The sequence below is a fragment of the Engystomops pustulosus genome, chromosome 10 (assembly GCF_040894005.1).
Source record: "Engystomops pustulosus chromosome 10, aEngPut4.maternal, whole genome shotgun sequence".
Taxonomy (NCBI): Eukaryota; Metazoa; Chordata; class Amphibia; order Anura; family Leptodactylidae; genus Engystomops; species Engystomops pustulosus.
In genome coordinates this window covers 33,638,445-33,662,651 of record NC_092420.1, presented here as the reverse complement: position 1 = coordinate 33,662,651, position 24,207 = coordinate 33,638,445, and the positions used below count along the sequence as shown (strand labels likewise).

Genomic DNA, 24,207 nt, shown 5'->3' with positions numbered 1-24,207 from the left:
CAGCTGCCGCTTTGGAAACGTGCAGATTTAAGCTTGAATGTTCCCACTACGCTGGCACGCATTCCACAGCTAGATGTTTCAAAAGAATCGTAGGCTGTGACCCAATACTACGAGAAAAGGGAAAGACACCAGTGCAGGTAAAGCAGATGCAACCATTCCTAAAAGAATACCCTGATAGGGAATCAGCTAAGTTCTTGCCGGAAGACTTTACATCAGGTTTTAAAATCCCATCGGCTTCAGCTATTGTTTCATTACACACAAAAAATCTCAAATCTGCTAGTGAACATTTGCAGGTAGTGCACAAAATATTGTACAAAAAGGTAGCTCGGTAGTATGGCTGGCCCCTTTAAGCTTTAACCACTACATAATTTAATAGTGTCGCTGTCAAGGAACCCAACAGATTTTGTTTAACACACCATCTATCCCACCCCCCAGGCCTGTCAGTTAACAACGGCATCACGGAAGAGCTGTGCTCTGTATCATACGTGTCATTTGATAGGGGTCTGGATCTAGTCAGACGTATGGGAGAGGGGGCACTAATGGGAAAGACCGACACTGCATCTGCTTTTTGTCTTTTCCCAGTTCACCCCGAATCACTTAACTTTTTAGGTTGTGTTAATGGGGATTATTTTGTTGACTGCTGCCTCACAATGGGTTGTGCTATTTCCTTTTCTTATTTTGAACGATTTAACACTTTCCAGGAATGGGTGGTGAAGACTCCATCATTCATAACGGGTCTTGACTCATCATTCACTATTTGGATTTTTTTTGTGCATAGTGCCTGCTAATTTTCATATTTGCTCCATTTTGTTGCATACAGTTCAGAGGGTTGTGGCGCAGTTCAGTGTTCCTTTAGCTCTGGACCAAACTGAAGGTCCAGCCACTATCATGCGCTTTTCACGCTGACTTGCGGGAATAAATTGAGTCGGTTTGCTTAGCTTGCAAGGTGCACTTGCTTCAGTTACAGTCGTTGCTGGGTAATATAGCTTTGGCCACCAGAATAATCCCCATGGGCAAGATTTGCTGCTGGAGGTACGCTCCCCCCTGCACTTCATTAGGTTATCAGCGGCATGTCGCGCTGATTTGGACTCTATTTATGACTGATTACAATGGTAGGTCAGTGTGGCTGCAGGAGTGGTCAACCAACACAGAAGTGAAGTTCCACGCGGATGCGTCTGGTAGTCAATGTTTTCGCTTATTTTCAGGGAGTATGGTTGAAGGGGGCTTGGTCACAGGCATGGAGAGAGGCGGGGCTTACAAAGAATCTTGCGCTCCTGAAATTGTTCCCCATAGTGGTGGCGTTGACAGTATGGGGCACTAAACTAGCCAATAAGCCCTTAAGAGTTCTGTGATAATATGGCTTTGGTGCAGTGTCTAACATCCCTTACTGCCTCTACCTCCCCACTTGTGGTGAACCTTCTCTGCCATCTTGTTTTGTTATGCTTAGCTAATAACACCTGGCTGAGCGCGAGGCATGTCCCGGGAGAGACAAATATTATAGTAGATGCTCCCTCTCGTTTCCTGTGGGAGAAACTTCCGGGACCTGGCGTCACAGGCGGGTCACTACCTGTAGACTAAATAGACATAGACTGAATAAGCTGGTATCTTTGGCTGTATTGCGCAAAGAGCAGGATGATCAGGATGTAACAAAACACTTTATCAGTAAGCGGATGGGAGACATCTTATGAAATTTCAATTTGTGGCTGGAATCAGGAAAGTATTGGCTATTTTGGGCTTGGATCCACATGAATTTGCCTCACATTATTTCTGCATTAGAGCAGCCGCTGAGGAAAAGCGTTGGGGCCTATCAGATGACATCATAATAAAGCATAGAGGTCGCTGGGAATCTAGAAGATTAAGAATTTATATTCGCCCCAATTTGATTGTTAACTAAGTAAATTACCGCTCCTTCCTTGACCTGAACACCCCCCCCACACACACACACACCTCTCCATAACTCTCCCCCCAACCACTCCTCCTTCCTAACTCATTATTGCGGCATGTCATATAATTTATTCTTTTATTTCATAACATCTAAACAATGCCTCATTTGGATAGTAGGGTAGTCTTTTGTTTTTTGGGGCTCACGCAGAGTCAACGTAAGACCCCAAGCCCGCATGCTGGGGCTACCTAGAGAAAAAGCTGAAGTGCACTGGCTGGGGACCCAGGATATGTTATGGAGCGCACTTCTCCCTCAGGTATATTATTATGCTCGGCTGGATAGGCATCCTAATACTTTGTATCTGCACCTTGGGGGCAATGATCTTGGCGCACGCACATCACAAGCCTTGATTAGAGATATAAAATTTAACACAATGCGGCTCTTGTCACTGTTCTCCAGGGTCATAGTCATTTGGTCAGATATTCTGCCCCGACTGAAGTGGCGTAAATCCAGATCGGTGTCCAGTTTAAATCATGCTCGGACTAAGGTTAATAAGTCAGTGTCCAAATTCATTGTCTGACAAGGGGGTATTTCAGTTCGCCATGATAATTTGGAAAACACAGACCAACAATTTGACTGATCCATTTGAATGAGATGGGTATAGATTTGAGGGTGTTGGGTATTCGGAAGGGTATCCAGTAAGGTTTTCAGGTGTGGCACAGCGCACAGCAGTAAGGGGTTACTACTGTCAGCCTACGGCGGGGTCTATGAGGGCCAGTGGGAAGTGAAGCAATACTAAGTGGTCAGCGGATTGGATGGAATAAGATATGTTGGTCACACCCTATGAGTGGACCAGGGAGTTTACGCTGTCTGTGACAATTTTGTCAGCCCCACAAGCCGGAACGGTGCGGCATGGGGAAAACTTTTGCGTTTTTCATTAATAATAATAATAAATGTTATTTATGGACTATGTTATTTATACATTTTGTATGTTAGTCTATTTTGTTATTAAAATAGGCTGCTGTGGCCGCCACAATTCCACTGTCACAATAGTCTCCTGTTTATTTTATGAGGGGTATTTGCACCATGGTTGGGTGATGGGTAGAGTGTTATTGGGTAAAATTAGCTGAATGGAGGTCCCCACATCAAGAAGCCATTACTCCAAAATAGACATAAAAAATCCAGATGTAAATGCACAGGAACAAAGAACTTAATTTTTGGAGACATGTCCTGTGGTCTGACGAAACTAAAATTGAATTGTTTGGCCATAATGACCATTGTTACTTTTGGAGGAAAAAGAGAGAAGCTTCCAAGCCTGAGATTACCATCACAACTTTACACACGGGGGCAGCATCATGTTGTAGGGGGACTGGTGCAAAACAAATGTAAAATAGATACATCATGAGGAAAGAACATTGGGCAACATTTATTACAGCTTGTAAGACTGAAAACAGGTGTAAAATGTGTAAAGATATCTGGAGCACTCTGCACACTCCACAGACAAACTGCACATAATGCAGTTTGAAATTGTTTTGATAAATGTGGCCCAAATGTGTCTTTTTATATAGTGTTTACTATTTACAAAAAAGGCCATTAGGCCTCACTAAGACTCATTAGTCGTTAAAACTTCACTTTTTATATAGTGTATGGAAACTTCTGGTTATAGCTGTAGCCATAATATACATTGGGCCCGCACTGATCTTTCACATAGAAAGTGCAATTCTGTTGAGTCACAGTAATAAATGTGGTGCATGGTCCGACTCGGCAGAGGTGGTACAGAATTTTGCGGCATAGTGCAGCCGAAATACTGGCGCAGATACTTTATCAATACATGTACAAGAAAGTTCTTTTCAGTGCAAAGTGAGATCGAAAACTGGCGCAAACACTAATAAATGTGGGCCGTTGATACTGGTGGAAAATAATTATGTCCAATATAATCTATAAATATATAATGTGTAATATATATATATAGTACATGGGAAATATCAGGATTCTATTCAGAATTCTATAGAATGTGACATCACACATGTTGGGACGTCATAATACATAGAGCCTATAAAACTTGTGGTTCCGATCACATCCGTTGAGGGTTATAGAAGTTGTGGAGAGAGCATTTTGTGTTGATTCAGTTGAGCAAAATGTCTAAATATAAGCGAAAGCGTCAATTTATCATCGAATCTGACGATAGCGGCACCGGAGACCAGGTAAGTGGCCTTTCATCTAATAAATGGCACATAAAGCCAAACCACATCCATACTGTTTTTATGCAGGACAATGAATTTGTTCTAAATATTAATTTATTACAAAAATTGAGAATTTGAAGATAAAAAATGTTTTTATTTTCCTTCTTAGTTTCAGGTCACTAAAAAGTGCCGTGAAATCTCTGTGTCTGACACAGAGGACTTCAGCGGTGATGAGACCCTCCATCAGGTGAGCGCTGACTTCTCTCCAGTCTATGGCTCTGGGTTTGATCAGAGGACGTTACTTTAGGTTACTTTCCTTCATTCCAAGTGTTTATGTCTTTATGTTTATTTATTTCAGTCTCATCCGCTGTTTCCAAGGTCTCTGAGGAGCCTTGGAGATGATGATGGCAGCTCTGGGCCTCACCTTCTTTATATAGACTCAGGTATCTCATAAAGCTTCTACAGTGATCGGAAGCTTCTTCCAGTAAAATAGAACATGAGACTTTTGTGGATTACATAGAAGTAAATAATTATATTTATTATATTCTCCAGAGCCTAATTCTCCATGGTCCAGCTTTGTGCAGGAGGAGACAGCAAGGTAGTTTATTTCTATATATTATCTGCTTCATGTTATCTGGTCACTAGGTGGCAGTGTTATTTCTACATACTGTAATCAGCTGTCAGGTGTGTACATGTTGTATGTTCTTAGAGTATTTCTATTATTGATCTGTGATCCTCTATTACAGTAACGGGAGATCGGAGCGTCCCACCAATAACGGTTTCCTGAAGAATCTGTCCTCTCCTACCTCCAAATATGTCACCGATTTCCATCAGAACAAACAGGAGCTGACAAGACGTCTCTACGCGTTCTTTAACCAGACCGTCTTTGACAACCAGGTACTCAATGGTTACAGCCATGTACAGGGCAATGTGTGCGTAGTGACTGAAGGGTTACTACATGTAGTATATATAGTATACAGCACCATCATTCATACAATCAGACATATTCTTATGTTCTCTCCTTCCTTCCTCTGTAGCTTCCTGCAGACATGGAGGTCAGCTGGAATAAAAGGCTGAGGAGACAAGCTGGCCGCACCGGCTTCGGGATGAAGAACGGGGTTCCCTATGCCATCATCAACATATCTGATAAAATCTGCGATTCTGCAGGTAGGTCTCATATCATTGTAGACTTTTCCTGAGTTTTGTCCTGGTCTCTTTCCTCCTGATTGTAAGTATCTTCTCCTGTGTCTTCAGATCGACTTCGCGACACATTAATACACGAGATGTGTCACGCTGCCTGCTGGCTCATCGATGGAGAAGCAGATCTCACCCATGGCTTGCTATGGGACTATCACTGTGCTATGGCCGAACTGGCTCACCCTGACATGCCACCCATCACTCAGTTCCACACTTATGAGACCCACTACAAGGTGGTGTACCAGTGCTCAGGGTGCCAATCCAGGTAATGTACAGCTTTCTATAGGGTTAGCCTGGTGCTTAGTACATGAACCATTGGAACACTGGGCCAGGTCCAGGGGAAAGGATTGTGTTTATGTAAAAATGACCTCCTGCTTTGCTATATATATATGATGCATTAATGAATTACAAGTACTGCTTTCTGTAAGGGCTTCTCCATTTAGACATAAAGGGAGTCAAAAAATGATCTTGGATATTTGATATTTTTAGGTTTGTCTATAATCTATTATTTCTCTCTCTCCCTAGAGTTGGACGCTGGACGGCCTCTTTAAACACCGAGAAATATCAGTGTCACATCTGTCACAGCAAGATGGTTCTTCTCAACCAGACCTGAGAGGACCCAGCAGTGACGAGTCTGCTCCATCATCAGGCCCAGCAAGGACGGCAGCACAGCCAAGAAGTCAACCAGAAGACCAGGGAAAGTGTCATCTTTTCCTATTCTAGGGCAGCGCGGTGGCTCAGTGACTAGCACTGTTGCCTTGCAGCACTGGTGTCCTATTCACCATCTGACCAATCACCAGTCGTCTGCATGGAGTTTGTATGTTCTCCCCGTGTCTGCGTGGGTTTCCTCCGGGTACTCCGGTTTCCTCCCACAATCCAAAAATATACTGTTAGGTTAATTAGCTTCCCTCCAAATTGTCCCCTAAAATAAACGATGGTCATCCCTGTACAGCGCTGCCAAATATCCTGGCGCTACAGCATCTGCAGGAGATGGTTCCATCATAAAATAAAGATCCATTGAAAATTAAGATTTTGCTATGTTGTATAATTTGAATTTTATGAGTATCTACAAAAAATAATTGTGTCTGACACCAAGGGGTAGAGTCTGATCTTACAGGGTCCAATGACATAACTGCTTTTGGCGCCACCAAAATGCCAAGTCCGCGCATGGTTGTAACAACCCCCATAACATGACTACATCACCATACAAAGACTAAATAGAATAATACAGTAGAGAGTATGGATAACACAACTATAGCATGAAGTATTAACACCCAATGCCATGACTATATAACACTACCGTAAAGTGATGTAGATACCTTTCCACTGCTCTAAGTCACGTCTCAGGCAACCTTTCTAGAAAAAAAATCCTTTCTATTGAAAACTTCAACGTCATAAATATCTTTGCCCAAAATGAGATAATTTTTCATATGGCTGGAGGAGTCCAGGAACACAGAGAAAGGTAATGTAATGAAATGTAATGTAGAGGGAGAGCAGATAATCCTATGCATAGTTTCTGTGTTTCATCACACCTACAGGATAAGGTATATACAATGATCAGCCATAACAGTGCAGTGGTATAATGTTGGTTATCTCAGACGAATGTTTTCTCTCCTTGGGTAGGAAATATGATGCAGCAAGGAAGCAGTCAGTTCTTGAGGTTCACGAATAAGAAGCAGGAAAAAACTTTGATGAGGACCAAATTTTTGGATTGGGTCAGAGCTTCTCTAAAATGACAGGTCCTCTTGGTCTTGGTCCTCGTATGTAGTGGTTAACACCTACCAAAGTGGCGCAAGTAAGAACTGGTGGAATCGCACATGATTCATGGGGGCTCAATGCTCTTTGAAGTTTGGGAATGAGGATGTGGTGAATATTAGGCCATCTTGTCTGATCTCACAGAAGAGCAACTGGAGCACAAACTGTTAAAAATGTTAATGGTAAACAATTACAGTAAAATGTTAGAGCACGTGGTGGATCACAGATTCTTGTAGATTGCACTGGGTAACTGCAGATCAGGCAGAGTGTACCTTCTACCCAATCTCCACCACCAGCAGCTCATCAGAACTGGACCATGGAGCAATGGAAGATGGCAGTCTACAATGATAATGATATTATCTTTTACATTTTGTAGACTGATAATGTGTGTCAATTACCTAGCGGTGATACTTAGTGTAATGTTATAGGATTGTACTATAATGCTATAGGATTGTGGGCCCTGACACCTACGGGTACCACCTATTATCAAGAGCGTAACTTGGAGAGGCAGAGCCCCATAGCAGACTTCTGAATGCGACCCCCCTTCCCACTTAAAAAATATACATATTTCTATACTCACATATGTAGGTTACAATCACACATTAATACACTCATGCACACGCATAGAGAGCATATACACACATACAGTGTCATATACAAAACTACAGCACATATACACATGTACAGTATAATACTGTATATACACACACAATACACCATATACACATGGTGTATACATACAATGGTACACATCCCCCTTTCTTTAGTGTGTCAGATCGGATAACGGGGCCTCCTGACACTTCAGACCTCAAAGCAGCTACTATGGCTGCTACCACTGTAGTTACACCCCTGCCTACTATACATAAATGGTTCACATACAAATTCTGTACTTTAATGGCAGTGGTATTCCCTAATGGAAGGGACCTCATACCCCTGTAACACTGTTTGAGGAACATGAAGAGAGTTTGGTGTTAACTTTCATAAATCAATCAAGTCTGATCCATAATGGACCTTACAAATTAAAGAACAAATCTACAGCCACCATCTTGATGCCTGATGCTACAGGTCACCTGTAGACCCATGAAAAATCCATGGATGAAAAAGTAAGAATATTCTTTGGAGTTTTAGGGGTAATTTAAAATGTAAAGTTTTAATGTGATGACTGATAAGTGTACATTTTTAGGAATTGTCATATTTTCAACAATAATAATATTTGTATTAATATGCCTGGAAACAATTGTATATCTTTACTTTTTGTATAAATCAACTTCAATTTTTTATGATTTCTAATATTTGAGACCAATTCTAACAATTATATGGAAATTGATATATAAATATTTTCCATTTTTTTGCCCTTGTACATATACTTATATTGCTTTTTGTGTCTTTTTCAAGTGTTTGTAAATTCACAAGACACAGTTATTGAATATTTTTTTCTATTGTGTTTCATACAGCTGTCGTGTCTGAATTTCCCATTGTATCTCTATACTGAGCTGTACATAAAATATATAGAGAGAGATCATCCACTTTATAGGTTGTCTAAACAATCTACAATTTCTCTTTGTATATGCTTAAAGATACATATGCATGTTTTTCTCACTATCTGACAAAAAATTGGAACAAGCCTTTCCTGTTTTAGGTCAATTAGAATTACCAAATTATTAAATTTGCCAAATGCCAGAATAATGAGAGAGAACATTACTATCATTACAATTACTATCTGCAAAGTCAAAAGTTTACATATATTAAAATTACTATCATTTCAAACAATGTGGAACAGCCCATATGGTGATGTTGATGGAAGCTTCTAGCAACATCAATAGTGGATTATAATATATGCAGTTTGGGTGGTACCCCGGGCCCAAGCCTTCTAGGGGGGCTCCATGGCCAGCCCAACATTCCCACCAAAGTTTATACTCAGAAGGACTCTCACGGGTGCTCCCGCGATCACTGTCTCGGATTGCGGGCACACCCGTGCCCCTCAGTGTGCCCTCGCTCCGGTCAATGCTTCAGACTCACCTGTCCTGGCTCTGGTCCCCCAGCGAAGTGCTATGTGCGCGTGTCCCCATCTCCTAGGGCGCTTGCGCATTTGACATTCCATCTCTGCCTCCAGCCCTGACCTTCTGCCTGGACCTGACCACGAGGTACCTCGATCTCGGCTGCCACCGCGGGCTAGTCGCCCTTGTAGAACAACCTGGTGGTACCCTGCCGCAGCAAGTCCATCCCGCTCTGCGGCGGGCTCTGGTGAAGAACAGGTGCCACTTAGACTCCAGTCCCAGGTGTCTTCTAGTACCATCTCCCGTGGTGGTCCAGTGGATCCATGCATCCCAAATCCTGACAAGGACCTTCACCCATGAAAAAACTTGTACAATGAAATAAAACTGTCACTGAACCCGTACCGTAAACGCTGTAAAAAAAAGCACAAAAATTATGAAATTTTCACATCTGACCCCATAAAAAGGGCCTAAAAGGTGATCAGAAAGTAACTGAAAAGTGGATCTCATCCACAAAAAAAAACAATCCCCCATATGTTCAAATTACAAAAAAATAAACATTTTATAGCCTGTAGAATGTGACAATGCTCTGAATGGCACTCCTTCCATTCTATGTTTGGGCGTGTTATCACCACATATGGGGCATCTTCATGCTCGGGAGAAATTGGGCATGAAAATTTGTGGAGTTTAAACCTCCCTCCATGGGCTCAACGTAATGGCGGGACTCCGGTGGGATGATTTTTTTGCTCCTGTTGAAATCTGCGCAGAAAGCCGGAGATGCAACCAAAAGTAAGATAATGAAGTACTTCCGGTTCGCGAAACCACTGTTGGAACCGGGAGACACGGCTGACACATGCTGCAGTGAACCAGGGGGAGTCCAGGGGATTGTAGTCCTCCTCCTGGGTTATATATCTTCTTCTTATAGTTTTTTATATATATATTTCTGTTTTAAAACAAAGTTAGTTTCCCCACGCCGGGGTTATGTCCAAGGGGGCGGAGCTTACAATATTAAAAAATCCCAGAAAACGACAGTCAGGGCTTTCATTTGCTGCCAGGATGTTGGACAGATGTGAAGCTCCTGAGCCCTTGAGAACCCCAACTCCGGTAATTCAGGAAGGTGGTGAGTGCTTCTTAAGTACATTTTTTTTTTAGGTAGAAGTGGCTCCTAAAAAAGCTACTAAGAAAACTCACCACAGAGATTTGCAGGATCTGTGGTAGAAAATTTCCATCAAATTATGAGAAAAATGTTTGTACTGCATGTATTGGGAAAATAGTCACAGACGAATACTCCTCATGGCTGGAATCAATTAGATTAGTAGTCAGAGAGGAGGTTCAGGTGACTGTAAAAAGTGTTGTTAACCAAAGACAAGCTTTAGTGGATAAAGATCTCCTAGGGCCCTCCTCAGCGGTCACACAAGACCCCGTAGGGGAGGTCTCAGCTTCAGAGGAAGAGGGAGAAAGAGCAGAGGACTTAACATCTTCAGTATCTGAAGAGGAATTGTCAGGACGCCCTTTATTTTTAACTGAGGACACAGAAAGCTTATTACGGATGGTCAGATCCTCTATGGAGAAAAAACAGCTAAAATCTGTCCAGGATATCATGTTTGAAGGTCTAGCAAAGAGGAGAAGACGTACTTTTCCAATACATAACACCATATCGGCCTTAATTAACAAAGAATGGCAGAACCCAGATAAAAATCATATATTCCTAGGGCTATAAAGAGAAAATATCCATTTAAAGAAGACTCTACTTCCTCATGGGGACCTCCACCGAAGGTGGACGCTTCTATAATAAAAATGTCCCGAGGTTCCTCCCTACCTTTTGAAGACATTAACTCCATAAAAGATCCTATGGATAGAAAGGCAGAAGGGTTCCTATGGCAAAAGAACTGGCCGGGTGATACAGCATCTAGAAGCAGATTATGTGGCATCCCCTGTGATGGAAATTTTCTGTTTGGACCTATATTAGACGATTTATTGGAAAAATCAGGAGATAGGAAAAAAGGATTTCCCTTTTCCTCTGCTTCATATAGAAACAAACCATTCCGGGCCTTTCGTAGAACAAGGTTCCAGAGAAAGGAAAGAGACCCTAGGTCCGTTTCTGCCAGGCCACTCCAGACAAACAGGGGTTACTTATTTCGCCAGCAGATGCAACCCAGACAGACCAATCACCGTCCGCAATGACATGAGGCCCCAGGTAGGGGGAAGGTTATCCCACTTCTTCCATGCCTGGAAACAGATCTCCAACAGCGATTGGATCCTCAGATCCATTCTACATGAGAGGTCCAGTTTAACAAAGATTCCAACGGGGGAGAAAGGCAGTGCCATGATGACGGAGATAGCTAAGTTGCTTTCCAAAAAGGTACTATATCCAGTCCCTATAGGAGAAGAAGGTCAGAGGTATTATTCAACCCTCTTTTGGGTAAAGAAACCAAATGGGGCATTAAGAACAATAATCAATTTAAAAGAGTTAAACAAACATCTTCGAGTACCAAGTTTCAAGATGGAGACGCTAAAATCCACCATAATCTGCTATTCCCAGGATGTGTTATGGCTTCCATAGATCTAGCAGACGCCTATTATCACGTAGCCATCCATCCGGAGTATCAGAAATACCTGAGATTTGCAATTCAGATAGGGCCAAAAATTGTTCATCTTCAGTACAAAGCTCTTCCTTTCGGAATAGCCATAGCACCAAGGACATTTACCAAGATTATATCAGAAATGGCAGCATTCATAAGAGTAGATCAGGGTCTGTTTGTTCCTTATCTAGATGACTTCCTTCTGGTAGGTCCCTCAGAACAGGCGATAAAAAAAGCAGGTGATTAGAGTGACCAAAATCCTAGAATGTGTAGGATGGATAATAAATATGGAGAAATCAGAGGTAATTCCCTCACGGAGATTTAGGGGTACTTCTAGATTCCAGCTGTCAAAAATCTTTTATTCCCTTAGAAAGACAGGAAAAATAAGAGAAAGCCTAGCCAAAATAAAAGCATCTCCCCACACCTCCATCAGGGGAGCCATGTCGCTTCTAGGAGGGTTAGTTGCCACAATCCCAGCGGTTCCCTGAGCTCAATTTCATCTGAGAGCACTACAAAACATCCTGCTAAAGTCCTGGGACAAAAATCCAAATTCCCATTCCCTAGACAAGAATATAAAAATTCCAGGGGGGGGGGGATATTACAATCCCTAGATTGTTGGTTAGTGTCAAAAACCTGGAAAAAGGCCTTCCCTGGATAGCAGACCCAGAGATAATAATCACAACAGATGCCAGTCCCTGGGGTTGGGGAGGACATGTAGAGAGCAGGATGTTTCAAGGTCAATGGAACCCCCAGGAAACAAAACTATCCTCAAACGGCAAGGAGTTACTAGTCATTTTAAAAGGATTAAAAGAAGCACTTCCAATAATAAAATATCGGGGAGTCTAAGTAAGATCAGACAACACTACAGCAATTTCTTACATAAACAAACAAGGAGGGACAAGGGGTTCACACCTTATGAAAGTCGCTTCTCAGATTTTTCAGTTAGCCGACATCCTGACATCCCTAAATGCTGTTTACATAAAAGGGTCAGAGAATATTCAGGCAGATTTTCTAAGCCGAAATGTCATACACCTAGGGGAGTGGGTCCTCAACAAAGATATTTTCAACATGATATCCAGTCTTTGGGGTACTCCAGAGATAGATTTCTTCGCCAACAGGAAAAATTGCAGAGAAAAACATTTTTTCTCTCTAGATGTCAGAGATCATCCCCTAGCAATAGACGCCTTCTCCCAAAATTGGGGTTATTACCGTCTTCTATATGCCTTTCCCCCTATGATTCTAATCCCAAGAACCCTAGGGAAAATAAAACGAGACAGGGCGAAAGTTATCCTCATTGCCCCATTTTGGCCTCGCCGTGCTTGGTTTTCAAGTCTAAGAGACATGTCGGTAACGGACCCCTGGATTCTTCCGGAGAGGAAGACTTGTTATACCAGGGTCCTATTTACCATCCGGAGGTGAAGGGTCTTCATCTCACGGCATGGCTATTGAAAGGCTAATATTGAAAAAGAAGGGTCTGTCGGACCGGGTTATCACGACTCTAAAGAAGAGTAGGAAACCCATTACTTATAGAATTTATTTAAGGACATGGAAAGCCTTTTTATCATTTCTAGGCAAAGGGTCCCTAGACACGTCTAACCCAAACTTTAGTATTATTCTTCGATTCCTGCAGTTAGGAGTTAGAGAAAGGTCTAAAACCAGCCACATTTAATAGTAGCTATTACTTCGGCAAGAGAGTAGGTGAAATTGCTGCTTTATCTTGTAGACCTCCGTACTTTACTCTGTTTCCAGACAAAATAATTTTAAGACCTGACCCAGAGTTCCTTCCTGAAGTGGTCTCAAACTTTCATAGATCCCAAGAAATAATTCTTTCCTCCTTCTGTACAGACCCAAAGTCAGAGAAAGAGAAATCTTTTCATAATCTAGATGTTAGGCGTACTGTGCTCCAGGCTTGAAAGTATTTTCGGAAGTCAGATAGTCTGTTTATTCTTCTTTCAGGAAAAAACAAAGGCATCCTCATCCACCATCGCTAGATGGATTAGAGCCACTATCCAGTTGGCCTGTGAAGTAGCTGAGAAATCTCTCCCAGAAAAAATCCATGCTCATTCCACTCGAGCACTAGCAACATCCTGGGCAGAGTTTAGACATGCTTCCCTTGATCAAATCTGTGAGGCTGCATGCTGTTCTACTCCCCACACTTTCTTTAAACACTACTGGTTAGATGTGGCCGGTTCTCTTGATCTTGCTTTTGGGAGAAAAGTACTCTCTTCCATTATCCCTCCCTAATTTTTCATCTCTGAAAATCTTTCTGGTTGGTGCTGTCGTGGTGGGGAAAACAGGAGTTACTTATCAGTACTGATGTTTCCTCATAGCACGGCGGCACCGGGTATATTCCCACCCAGGTGTTATTTTCCTTCTTTTCTTGGTGAAGGTCAAAAGGGTGTTGCAAAAAAAAAAAGATGTATATAAACTACGCCTACATAGAAATTAAATTTCTGATGTATTAACAAAAGTCCCTTCCAAGTCTCTGTAACCACTGAGGCAAGATAGGAGGAGCAAAGTTTTTATGCCCAGGTTTCCTGTCCCTGGGGGCGGATCCCTCTCTCTGGTTGGTGCCGTAGGGGATTGGGTTGACGTTACCAGTGGAGAGCCACAGGGGTCAGTATTGGGGCCACTTCTTTTTAATATTTTTTATTAATGACCTTGTAGTGGGTTTTCACAGTGAAGTTTCAATATTTGCTGATGATACTAATCTGTGTAAAGTAATAAATACTGAGGTCGATAGTTTAGCATTACTGAGGGATTTGTGGAAGCTTGAGGATTGGGCAGAGAAATGGTTGATGAGGTTTAATGTAGATAAATGTAAAGTTATGAACTTTGGCCATGGAAACAAAAAGTATAATTATGTTCTAAACAGTAAATTACTTGGTAAAGCTGGAGCTGAAAAGGACTTGGGGGTATTGGTGGATGGTAAACTTAATTTTAGTGACCAAAGCCAGGCGGCTGCTGCTAAAGCAAATACAATTATGGGATGATTCTCATGATAAAGACATAGTTTTTCCCTTATACAAATCCCTGGTCAGACCACACACGGCCTTTCTGGAGAGAAAAAATGTCACGGGTTATGGGGATACAACATTTATTTAATTCTTAAAGGTTGGACTTGATGGACTTGTGTCTTTTTCCAGCCTTATATACTATGATACTATGATATAATGTCCAAGAGATTATTCCCCCTGTGAGAAAGTGAGAGGTGTTGTGTGGGAAAACTGCTGTCTTACAGGCAGATGAAATGCTGGTGGTAAAAGCCCTGGGTTTGTCTGCAGTAACCCAAGGGTTAATGCAGACATGATAAGCAGGAATAGTCGGTCCTGGGCTTTTGTATAGCCCACAGGTGCAGGTCACAGGCCTCGTTAGGGTCTGATTTAGTCTGCAGGCCAGAAGCAGTAGGGGAGGCCCTACCTGGAGAGCTGAAAGCGAGATTGCATTCTCACAGCAAAAGGTAACTGAGGGTCTCCTGTCTTGCTGCTGGCCAAGAGCGTGTGCCAGGCAGCCTGGTACCCGGATAGCTAGGGTCCTCAAAATGTATTAGACAGCACCTAGCCGGGCAGGAATTACTTTTATAATGTTTTTGCATGTGCCTAAGCCAAGGCTGAATTTGTGTTCTGTTTTGCAAGTGTGAATAAACACTTAAGTTGGACTTTTAAACCTGCGTGTGTCACTGCTTCCTGCACTGCTACCTGTCAACTACCAGAGCAATTCCCCACATATGGTGGATTGGAGCGGGCAAAGTGCAGTGAAGTATACACTAGTGCATGTCCTGGAAGTTGACAGCACTGAAGCTGCAAGCCACAGCCATGGAGGAGTTAATCAAGCAGCTTGTCCAGTCCAACGTGCAGCAGCAAGAGACAAACAGATTGCTGCTCCAGCAGATAACAGCCCTGACCGCTGCTCAGCAAAGGACTGTCCCAGCAATGACGGTGAAGGACGCCAGGAAAGAGGTCCGCAAAGCTATGACCAAGATGACCCCCGAGGATGATGTGGAGGCCTATCTGACAGGCTTTGAGAGGGTGGCCACCCGAGAGAGGTTGCCACAGCAACACTGGGCAGAGGTGTTGGCCCCCTTCCTCGTCGCTGATCCCCAGCAGGCATACTACGACCTGAGCGAGGAGTATGCCCGGGACTACTCCAAGGTAAAGGCAGAGATCTTGGCCCGACTAGGAGTGGATCAGCATCTACGCGCTCAAAGAGTGAATAGCTGGAGATACCAGGAGGCGCTACCACCGAGGGGGCAGATGCACCAACTTGTTCACTTGGTCCGCAAGTGGCTTCAGCCGGAGACATCAACCCCAGCCCAGATGGTCGAGAAGGTTGTTTTGGACCTTTTCCTGAGGGCTTTGCCGGGTGAGATCCAACAATGGGTGGGACACGGGGACCCGTCTGATGCCGATGCGCTGGTGGGGTTGGTGGAGAGGTTTTGTGCCACTCAGGCCCTAACAAAGAAAGCCCCTTATACCAAGGCAGGCCTTAAGGCACGGAAGGTCTTCTCACCCACAAATTCCCGGGGCAGGACAACACCCAATGTCCGGGAAGTACCCCAGGGGAGGAGGAGGGGAGAGGCTCCCACCTGTTGGACCTGCCATGAGCCAGGTCATATTGCAGCCCATTGCCCCAATTCCTCAGAGCCCATGGACTGCAGTTTCGCCAGAAGGGTTTCTCTCTATGCTGCCCCTGTCTACACAGCTACTAGCCCCGACTCTGCTGATGAGCGCCACCTGTGCCGGGTGACTGTGGCAGGGCATCCAGCGTTGGCCCTGCTGGACTCAGGCAGTCGGGTGACCTTGATTAATGGGTCCCTCACAGACCCCAAGGCGGTCACAGGGCGCACAATTGGAGTCCTGTGCATCCATGGGGACGTAAAGGACTACCCCACCAGAGTTATTAACTTCCAGACCTCTTGTGGAGAGACACTACATGAGGCAGCGGTTGTCAAGAACTTGCCCCATGACCTTATCTTGGGACGGGACTTCCCCATGTTCTTGACTCTATGGCGGGGAAACCAAGAGTTGGGGGGTTGTTCTCCTGTGTTGTCTGGTCAGATTTCTGAAGCCGAGCCTGATGACCCAGACTCTGGAGTTCCTGCCGTAGGGGTGACCGCCACAGAAGATGGAAGTGTAATGTTGTCTGATTTGGAGGTATCCCGTGACAACTTTGGTACTGCCCAACTCCAGGACCCCACTCTGGTCCGCGCCAGAGAAAATGTGGTAGAAATTAATGGCGTACCTCAGCACCCAGGTGCGGATAAGTTGTTCCCTCGTGTGGTGGTAAATCAGGAGTTGTTGTACCGCATTGATAAGGTCCACGGTGAAACCCGGGAGCAGTTAATGGTGCCTCAGCCATATCGTCAGATGGTGTTAGACCTTGCACATAAGCATGTGATGGGAGGGCACCTAGGTACCACAAAAACTCTGGAACGCATCTTGCAGCGTTTTTACTGGCCAGGAGTATATGATAGGGTAAAAAGGTATTGTGAAACTTGCCCTAATTGTCAATTGCATGCTCCCATGGTACACTTTCGAAGTCCGTTGGTACCTCTGCCCATTATTGAGGTACCCTTTGAAAGGGTCGCCATGGATTTGGTCGGTCCTTTAGTTAAATCTGCTCGGGGGCATCAACATATCCTGGTAGTCATGGACTATGCTACCCGATATCCTGAGGCCATCCCACTGCGGCACACCTCTGCGAAACTAATTGCTAAAGAGTTGTTTGCCATGTTCTGCCGGGTGGGACTTCCCAAGGAGATCCTCACAGATCAGGGAACTCCTTTTATGTCAAAAGTCACCAAGGAGCTATGTCGGCTCTTTAATATTAAACAGTTACGCACCTCTGTGTACCATCCTCAGACGGATGGATTGGTAGAACGGTTCAACAAAACTTTAAAGAGTATGCTAAAAAAGGTGGTAAACAAGGATGGGAAGGACTGGGATGTACTATTGCCATATTTAATGTTCGCCATCCGAGAGGTCCCACAAGCCTCTACTGGGTTCTCACCGTTTGAGTTAGTGTATGGCAGACATCCCAGGGGTCTCCTGGACATAGCCAAGGAGACATGGGAACAAGAGCCCACCCCCCACAAAAGTGTAATAGACCATATCGCAGATATGCAGGACAGGGTGGCAGCCGTCATGCCCATTGTCAAAGAGCATATGGAGGAGGCACAAAGAACTCAAAGCCGGGTTTATAACAGGTCAGCAAAAGTAAGGAGCTTTAGTCCCGGTGATCGTGTGTTGGTGCTAGTCCCCACTGTAGAAAGTACGTTTCTCGCTAAATGGCAAGGACCGTATGAGGTTATAGAGAAAATAGGAGAGGTGAACTACAGGATACATCAGCCCGGACGGAGAAAACCCGAGCAGATTTATCATGTAAATCTGTTGAAGGCCTGGAAAGACAGAGAGAGTCTGCATACAGAGATGGTTCTGGCTAGTCCACCTCCTGCGATACCCTCACCGGCCGCAGATAAGCCTGTGCCGGAGGCAGAACTGCGAATAGCCGATACCCTTACCAAAGAGCAACAGCGAGGGGCTCGAGAGTTTGTAGCAAGAAATACAGATGTGTTCTCAGAGTTGCCAGGCTACACATCTGTAATTAAACATGATATTGTCACTGAGCCAGGGATAAAGGTAAGATTAAGGCCGTACCGAGTCCCTGAAGCTCGTAGACAAGCCATATCAGAAGAAGTTCAGAAGATGCTGAAGCTAGGGGTTATTGAGGAGTCCAAAAGTGAGTGGGCCAGTCCAATTGTTCTAATTCCCAAACCGGATGGGACGTTGCGATTTTAGAAAATTGAATGAGGTGTCTAAGTTTGATGCCTATCCCATGCCCCGGGTGGACAAGCTTATTGAGAGACTAGGGGGTGCTCGGTACTTCACCACCCTGGATCTAACTAAAGGATATTGGCAGGTACCCCTGACAGATAGGGCTAAAGAAAAGACAGCCTTTATCACCCCTGAGGGCCTTTTTCACTATGTTGTATTACCGTTTGGGCTTCATGGGGCCCCCGCTACCTTTCAACGGTTAATGGACATAGTGTTAAAGCCACATAGGAGATACGCCTCCGCCTATCTAGATGACATTATCATCTACAGCCAAGACTGGGCGAGTCACTTGGCCAAGGTACAGGCCGTAGTGAACTCTCTAAGGGCAGCGGGCCTGACTGCAAACCCCAAGAAGTGTGCGCTGGGAATGGAGGAGACACACTATTTGGGGTATGTGATCGGTCGAGGTATAATTAAACCTCAGATCAACAAGATTGACGCTATACAGGGTTGGCCTCAACCAGTGAGCACAAAGCAAGTCAGGGCATTCCTGGGCATTGTAGGGTACTACAGACGGTTTATACCAAACTTTGCCACCATGTCCGCTCCCCTGACAGACCTGCTGAAGGGTAAAAGGCCGGTCATGGTGCGGTGGAATGAACAAGCAGAAGGTGCTTTTCAGGCATTGAAGTCTGCGTTGTGTGGATCTCCCATCCTCATTGCGCCAAACTTCAAGAAAGAGTTTATTGTGCAGACGGATGCGTCAGATGTAGGACTGGGAGCTGTCCTGTCTCAGGAGGTGAATGGCGAGGAACACCCCATTACTTACCTGAGCAGGAAGCTCACGCCAGCTGAAAAAAATTACAGTATCGTAGAGAAGGAATGTCTGGCGATAAAGTGGGCATTGGAGTCCCTACGGTACTACTTGCTGGGACGACAGTTCCGTCTCATAACTGACCACTCTCCTCTCACGTGGATGAGTAGAACTAAGGAGAAGAATGCCAGGGTCACTAGGTGGTTCTTGTCCCTCCAAAATTTCAGTTTCATGGTGGAGCACAGAGCCGGGAAGCTATAGGGCAATGCGGGTGCCTTGTCCCGAACGCATTGCTTAATGTCAGGAGTTCGCCCCGGTGGGTCTGAACTGAGGGGGAGGGTATGTGAGAAAGTGAGAGGTGTTGTGTGGGAAAACTGCTATCTGTCTTACAGGCAGATGAAATGCTGGTGGTAAAAGCCCTGGGTTTGTCTGCAGTAACCCAAGGGTTAATGCAGACATGATAAGCAGGAATAGTCTGTTTTGGCCTAGCTAACACAGACACATTTGTAATGTCCGTACTGGGCCTGCTTATTATGGAGTAGGGGTAGGCTGGTAGTGGGACTCCTACTCCACCCGGGCTTCGGTCCTGGGCTTTTGTATAGCCCACAGGTGCAGGTCACAGGCCTCGTTAGGGTCTGATTTAGTCTGCAGGCCAGAAGCAGTAGGGGAGGCCCTACCTGGAGAGCTGAAAGCGAGATTGCATTCTCACAGCAAAAGGTAACTGAGGGTCTCCTGTCTTGCTGCTGGCCAAGAGCGTGTGCCAGGCAGCCTGGTACCCGGATAGCTAGGGTCCTCAAAATGTATTAGACAGCGCCTAGCCGGGCAGGAATTACTTTTATAATGTTTTTGCATGTGCCTAAGCCAAGGCTGAATTTGTGTTCTGTTTTGCAAGTGTGAATAAACACTTAAGTTGGACTTTTAAACCTGCGTGTGTCACTGCTTCCTGCACTGCTACCTGTCAACTACCAGAGCAATTCCCCACACCCCATTCCTACTGATATATTGTCTGTACCTAATAATATAATGTTCAGGAAATGATCCCCCCTTCCTTTTCCTAATGATATAATGTCAAGGAGAATCACACCACTGGACACTTTAAAAGGAGACAGGTGCTTGGCATCATTGTTTCTCTTCTGTTAACCATGGTTATCTCTAAATAAACATGTGCAGTCATCATTTCACTGCAAAAAACTGGCCTAACAGGGAAGAGTATCGCAGCTACAAAGATTGCACCTCAGTGAACAATCTATCGCATCATCAAGGAATTCCAGGAGAGAGATGCCATTGTTGCCAAAAAAGGCTTCAGGGCGCCCAAGAAGGACCAGCCAGCTCAGGACCATCTCTTAAAAGTGTTTCAGCTTCGGGATCGGGTTACCAGCAGTGCAGAGCTTACTCAGGAAGGGAAGCAGGCAGGTGTGAGTGCATCTGCACGCACTGTGAGGCGGAGACTCTTGGAGCAAGGCCTGGTGTCAAGGAGGGCAGCAAAGAAGCCACTTCTCTCCAGAAAAAACATCAGGGACAGACTGGGGTGAAGTCATTTTCTCTGATGAATCCCCTTTCCGACTGTTTGGAACATCTGGAAAACAGCTTGTTTAGAGAAGATAAGGTGAGCAATACCACCAGTCTTGTCTCATGCCAACTGTAAAGCATCCTGCAACTATTCATGTGTGGGGCGGCTTCTCAGCCAAGGGAATTGCCCCTCTCACAGTCTTGTCTAAAAACACATTCATGAATAAAGAATGGTACCAGAATGTCCTCCAAGAGCAACTTCTCCCAACCATCCAAGAGCAGTTTGGTGACCAACAATGCCTTTTCCAGCATGATGGAGCACCCCCTGTCCTCTCTCATACTGTGGCCCCTTGCCCTCTCTTATATTGTGCCCCGTGTCTTCTCTCGTAATGTGGCCCCCTGTCCTCTTTCATACTGTGGTAACCTGTTCTCGCTCATACTATGGCTCCCTGTCCTCTCTCATACTGTGGTAACCTGTCCTTTCTCATACTGTGGCCCCCTCCTCTTATACTGTGGCCTCCTGTCCTCTCTCATACTGTGGCAACCTGCCCTCTCTCATGCAATGGTAATCTGTCCTTTCTCATACTGTGGCCCCAAGTCCTCTCTCATACTGTGGCAACTTGTCCTCTCTAATACAATGGTAATCTGTCCTTTCTCATACTGTGGCCCCCTCCTTTTATACTGTGGCTCCCTGTCCACTCTCATACTGTGGCCCCTGTCCTCTCTTTTGTACTGTGGCCCCCTGTCCTCTCTCATACTGTGGTCCTCTCCTCTCATTTGTGGCCCCCCTCACCTCCTCTCATACAGCGGCCCCCTCCACTCATACTGTGACCCCCTGTCCTCTCTCATACTATGGTCCTCTCCTCTCATATAGTGGCTCACCTGTCTTTTTCTCATACTGTGGCCCCCTGTACTCTCTCAGGGAGATAGGGGGGCAGGGCCAAGCAGTGGAGGAGATGCCTTCACACATCTCTCTTGATCCCGCCTCCTGCTCCTGGTCCCGATGTCTCTCTATTGTGTTGGGACTGGGACCATTAGGGACATGCAGAAACATTCTCCCAACCACCCCGGATGGCTGGGCAATTGGGAGCTGTGATCTTCTTACATACAGTTGAATACTTCAGCTTTCAATTAGAATTTAACATAAATGTGTATCAACTTCTCATGATTCAGGCACCATCCTAAATTAATAGTTGAATACATTATAAATGGCTGGTTTCAGTCCATTTGAGCTGTTTATTTCCTTATTGTAATTAGCCCCTGTACACATGATCACTTGTTTGCAGACGTTAAGTTATTTGTTTTGTATCTTTAGGGAGACCTTGGGGTAGCTTGTGTTTGGGTTAACTTATTTTACCAAGTATTACAGAAGGTTTGGAGTGAAAAAAACTCTTTTGTAAAAGAGTTGTAAAAGAATAAAAAGAACTTGTAGTGTAATTAGGTTCTAGCCACATAACAAAACCCTCTGATAACGCTGGAGGCTATTAGACCTGACAAACCTGCACAACCAGGACTGAAACTGGACACGTATGTTATAGTGCTGCTGCACTGTATTGGAGCTGCATGGAAACTCCATGGGGAACATTTATCTAATTTTTACCTTGGTCCTTCCTTCTTTATCTGTGACTTTTCATGGCACATATCCTATCTTGCCACTTTTTTGCACCAAGACAATATCCTTTCTCAGATCACCATGGTTGAGTTTTCCTTGAGTTACCATCCTCTTCCAGGTATAGGAAATAGCTTAGAGCTGCTTGTGACTTTTTTGTAGTTTTTGTTTAAAAAGTTGCAAATTTACTACAGACCTTAACTCCTCCAACGCCACATTTATTTATAAGGAAAAAGCACATACATCTGACCAGCAGAAAGCCAAACAACAACTAAAAAGCAGGTCCAAAAAGCCAGACTTAACTACTTAGTGACACGGCCTAAAAAGGCTCTAGTGACCGGGCATTTTTAGCAAATTTTTGCTTGTGCCGCATCAAGGGTCAACATTTTTTATTCTTGCATGCTACTTAGTAAATGAAACACCGCAAAAAATTTTTTAAGGGTCCAAATCGTGCATTTTCATCGGGTTTCCCGAATATTTCTGATTTGTGCCGTATTGCCCAGGATTTTGGCGCACGTGATTGGATTGAGGCGCATCGGCGCCGGCTTTTAACACAACAGGAATCAGGGGCATGGCCGTCAGAAAACCTGACGGATTCGGAAGAACCGCAGAATTTTTTTTTTAAAAATTGGTCGCAAGAATAGCACTCCTGCGGACTTCAGCGCAGCAGCGACACCTGGTGGATATCGGGCGCACAACCTTAGTGAATCCCGGCAAGCTCCGAATCAACGACGGACAATGCGCTGCGGGATAGTGAATTAACTGCATAAGTAAATGAGCCCCATAGAGCTAGTTAAAAAGGAAATAAAAGTTTGAACATTTTTTAAAAAATTTTTATTTTGGATTAAAAGTAAAAAGAAAGGCTTTTTTGTAATTTATAGTACTTTTTTATTTCAAATTAACTCAAAATAAACATTATTAATACATTTCCTATTTTGTTTTGGTTGTTTTGATATATAATATGTATAGTCTCGGGCAAACAGGCAACTATGGCGATGCTTTTTGTAGTGTAGCGGGGGATTTTTCGTATATGGGGAAATGTCATTGTGTTTTTATGAATATTTATTAATATTTTTTTTGTGTTTGTGTTTTTACTTTATATGTCCCCCATGATGTCATAGAAGAGCCTCAGTTACAGGGAAATGTCCACTTGTGTCTGGTGGCGCTGATCAGAGCTGGACTGGGTTTAATTAGACCCAGAAGATCTGATTAACCTATTTAGACCAGGCGGTCAAATGACCGCCAAGTCTATGGAGCCGGCGGCCAGGCCGGCTCTGCTCCTCACTGCATTGCGCTCATTCAGCGTGATGCTGCGAGGAGTGGAGAAGGAAGAAGCATCTAAAGTCAGCGGGTGGTCCGAATAGAGTTAAAATACATGTACCCCAATGATTGAATGATAAATTTAGATTTTATGGTGAAATATAAGATCCATACATCTTTGATCTTTTCAGGGTGTGTTATGTCAAAGTGCATTTAACATATCGCAAAGAATAATTTACTAATTAATATATCATGAGGGGAATTTGATATGGGCTGACCTTATTTTGACATAGACACCAACAATATGGACCATCCTTCTGACAATAAGTGTGGTGACACACATGGTGTTTTTACGCCGTTTATGGGCCGTTTTTAGTTCGTAAAAAACGTATGCGTTTTTTACAGGTTTGACCAATTATCTTAATTCAAACTGGTCAAAAATTCATGCGTTTTTTTCCAATCTGAAAACGCACTACTAAAAACGGCTTAAAAACGCCACGTGTGTCACCACCCTAAGAGCTTGCATGGTGGGGGGAAAGGCTGCATGTGTGAGATTGTGTGGCCCTAACCTTACGTGGGCCAATTTATGGAAATGATTATGCTTTGGAACAATTATTCCCCGAAAATGTTCCAATAATTAGGCAGTTTT

General features: G+C 44.2%; 1 protein-coding gene across 2 annotated transcripts; it reads left to right on the top strand.

Annotated features, from left to right (window-relative positions):
* The first annotated feature begins 3,981 nt into the window (after positions 1 to 3,981).
* LOC140104220 (germ cell nuclear acidic protein-like) lies at positions 3,982 to 6,290 on the top strand. Of its 2 annotated transcripts, XM_072127654.1 has the most exons (8): positions 3,982 to 4,086; positions 4,235 to 4,312; positions 4,424 to 4,508; positions 4,618 to 4,663; positions 4,812 to 4,962; positions 5,103 to 5,232; positions 5,320 to 5,527; positions 5,788 to 6,290. In XM_072127654.1, exons 1-8 carry the CDS (start codon positions 4,021 to 4,023, stop codon positions 5,873 to 5,875), a joined length of 852 nt encoding a protein of 283 aa, XP_071983755.1. In that variant the 5' UTR covers positions 3,982 to 4,020; the 3' UTR covers positions 5,876 to 6,290. The 2 variants fall into 2 exon arrangements, with proteins under 2 accessions (XP_071983755.1, XP_071983756.1); XM_072127655.1 differs by lacking the exon at positions 5,320 to 5,527.
* The last annotated feature ends 17,917 nt before the right edge of the window (positions 6,291 to 24,207 follow it).

Bases quoted from the DNA above. Each gene is read 5' to 3' on its own strand.
- LOC140104220 (XM_072127654.1), top strand. From the start codon at position 4,021: ATGTCTAAATATAAGCGAAAGCGTCAATTTATCATCGAATCTGACGAT. The intron at 4,509-4,617 runs GTATCTCATAAA...TATATTCTCCAG, and splicing joins CCTTCTTTATATAGACTCAG to AGCCTAATTCTCCATGGTCC. The intron at 5,528-5,787 runs GTAATGTACAGC...CTCTCTCCCTAG, and splicing joins TGCTCAGGGTGCCAATCCAG to AGTTGGACGCTGGACGGCCT.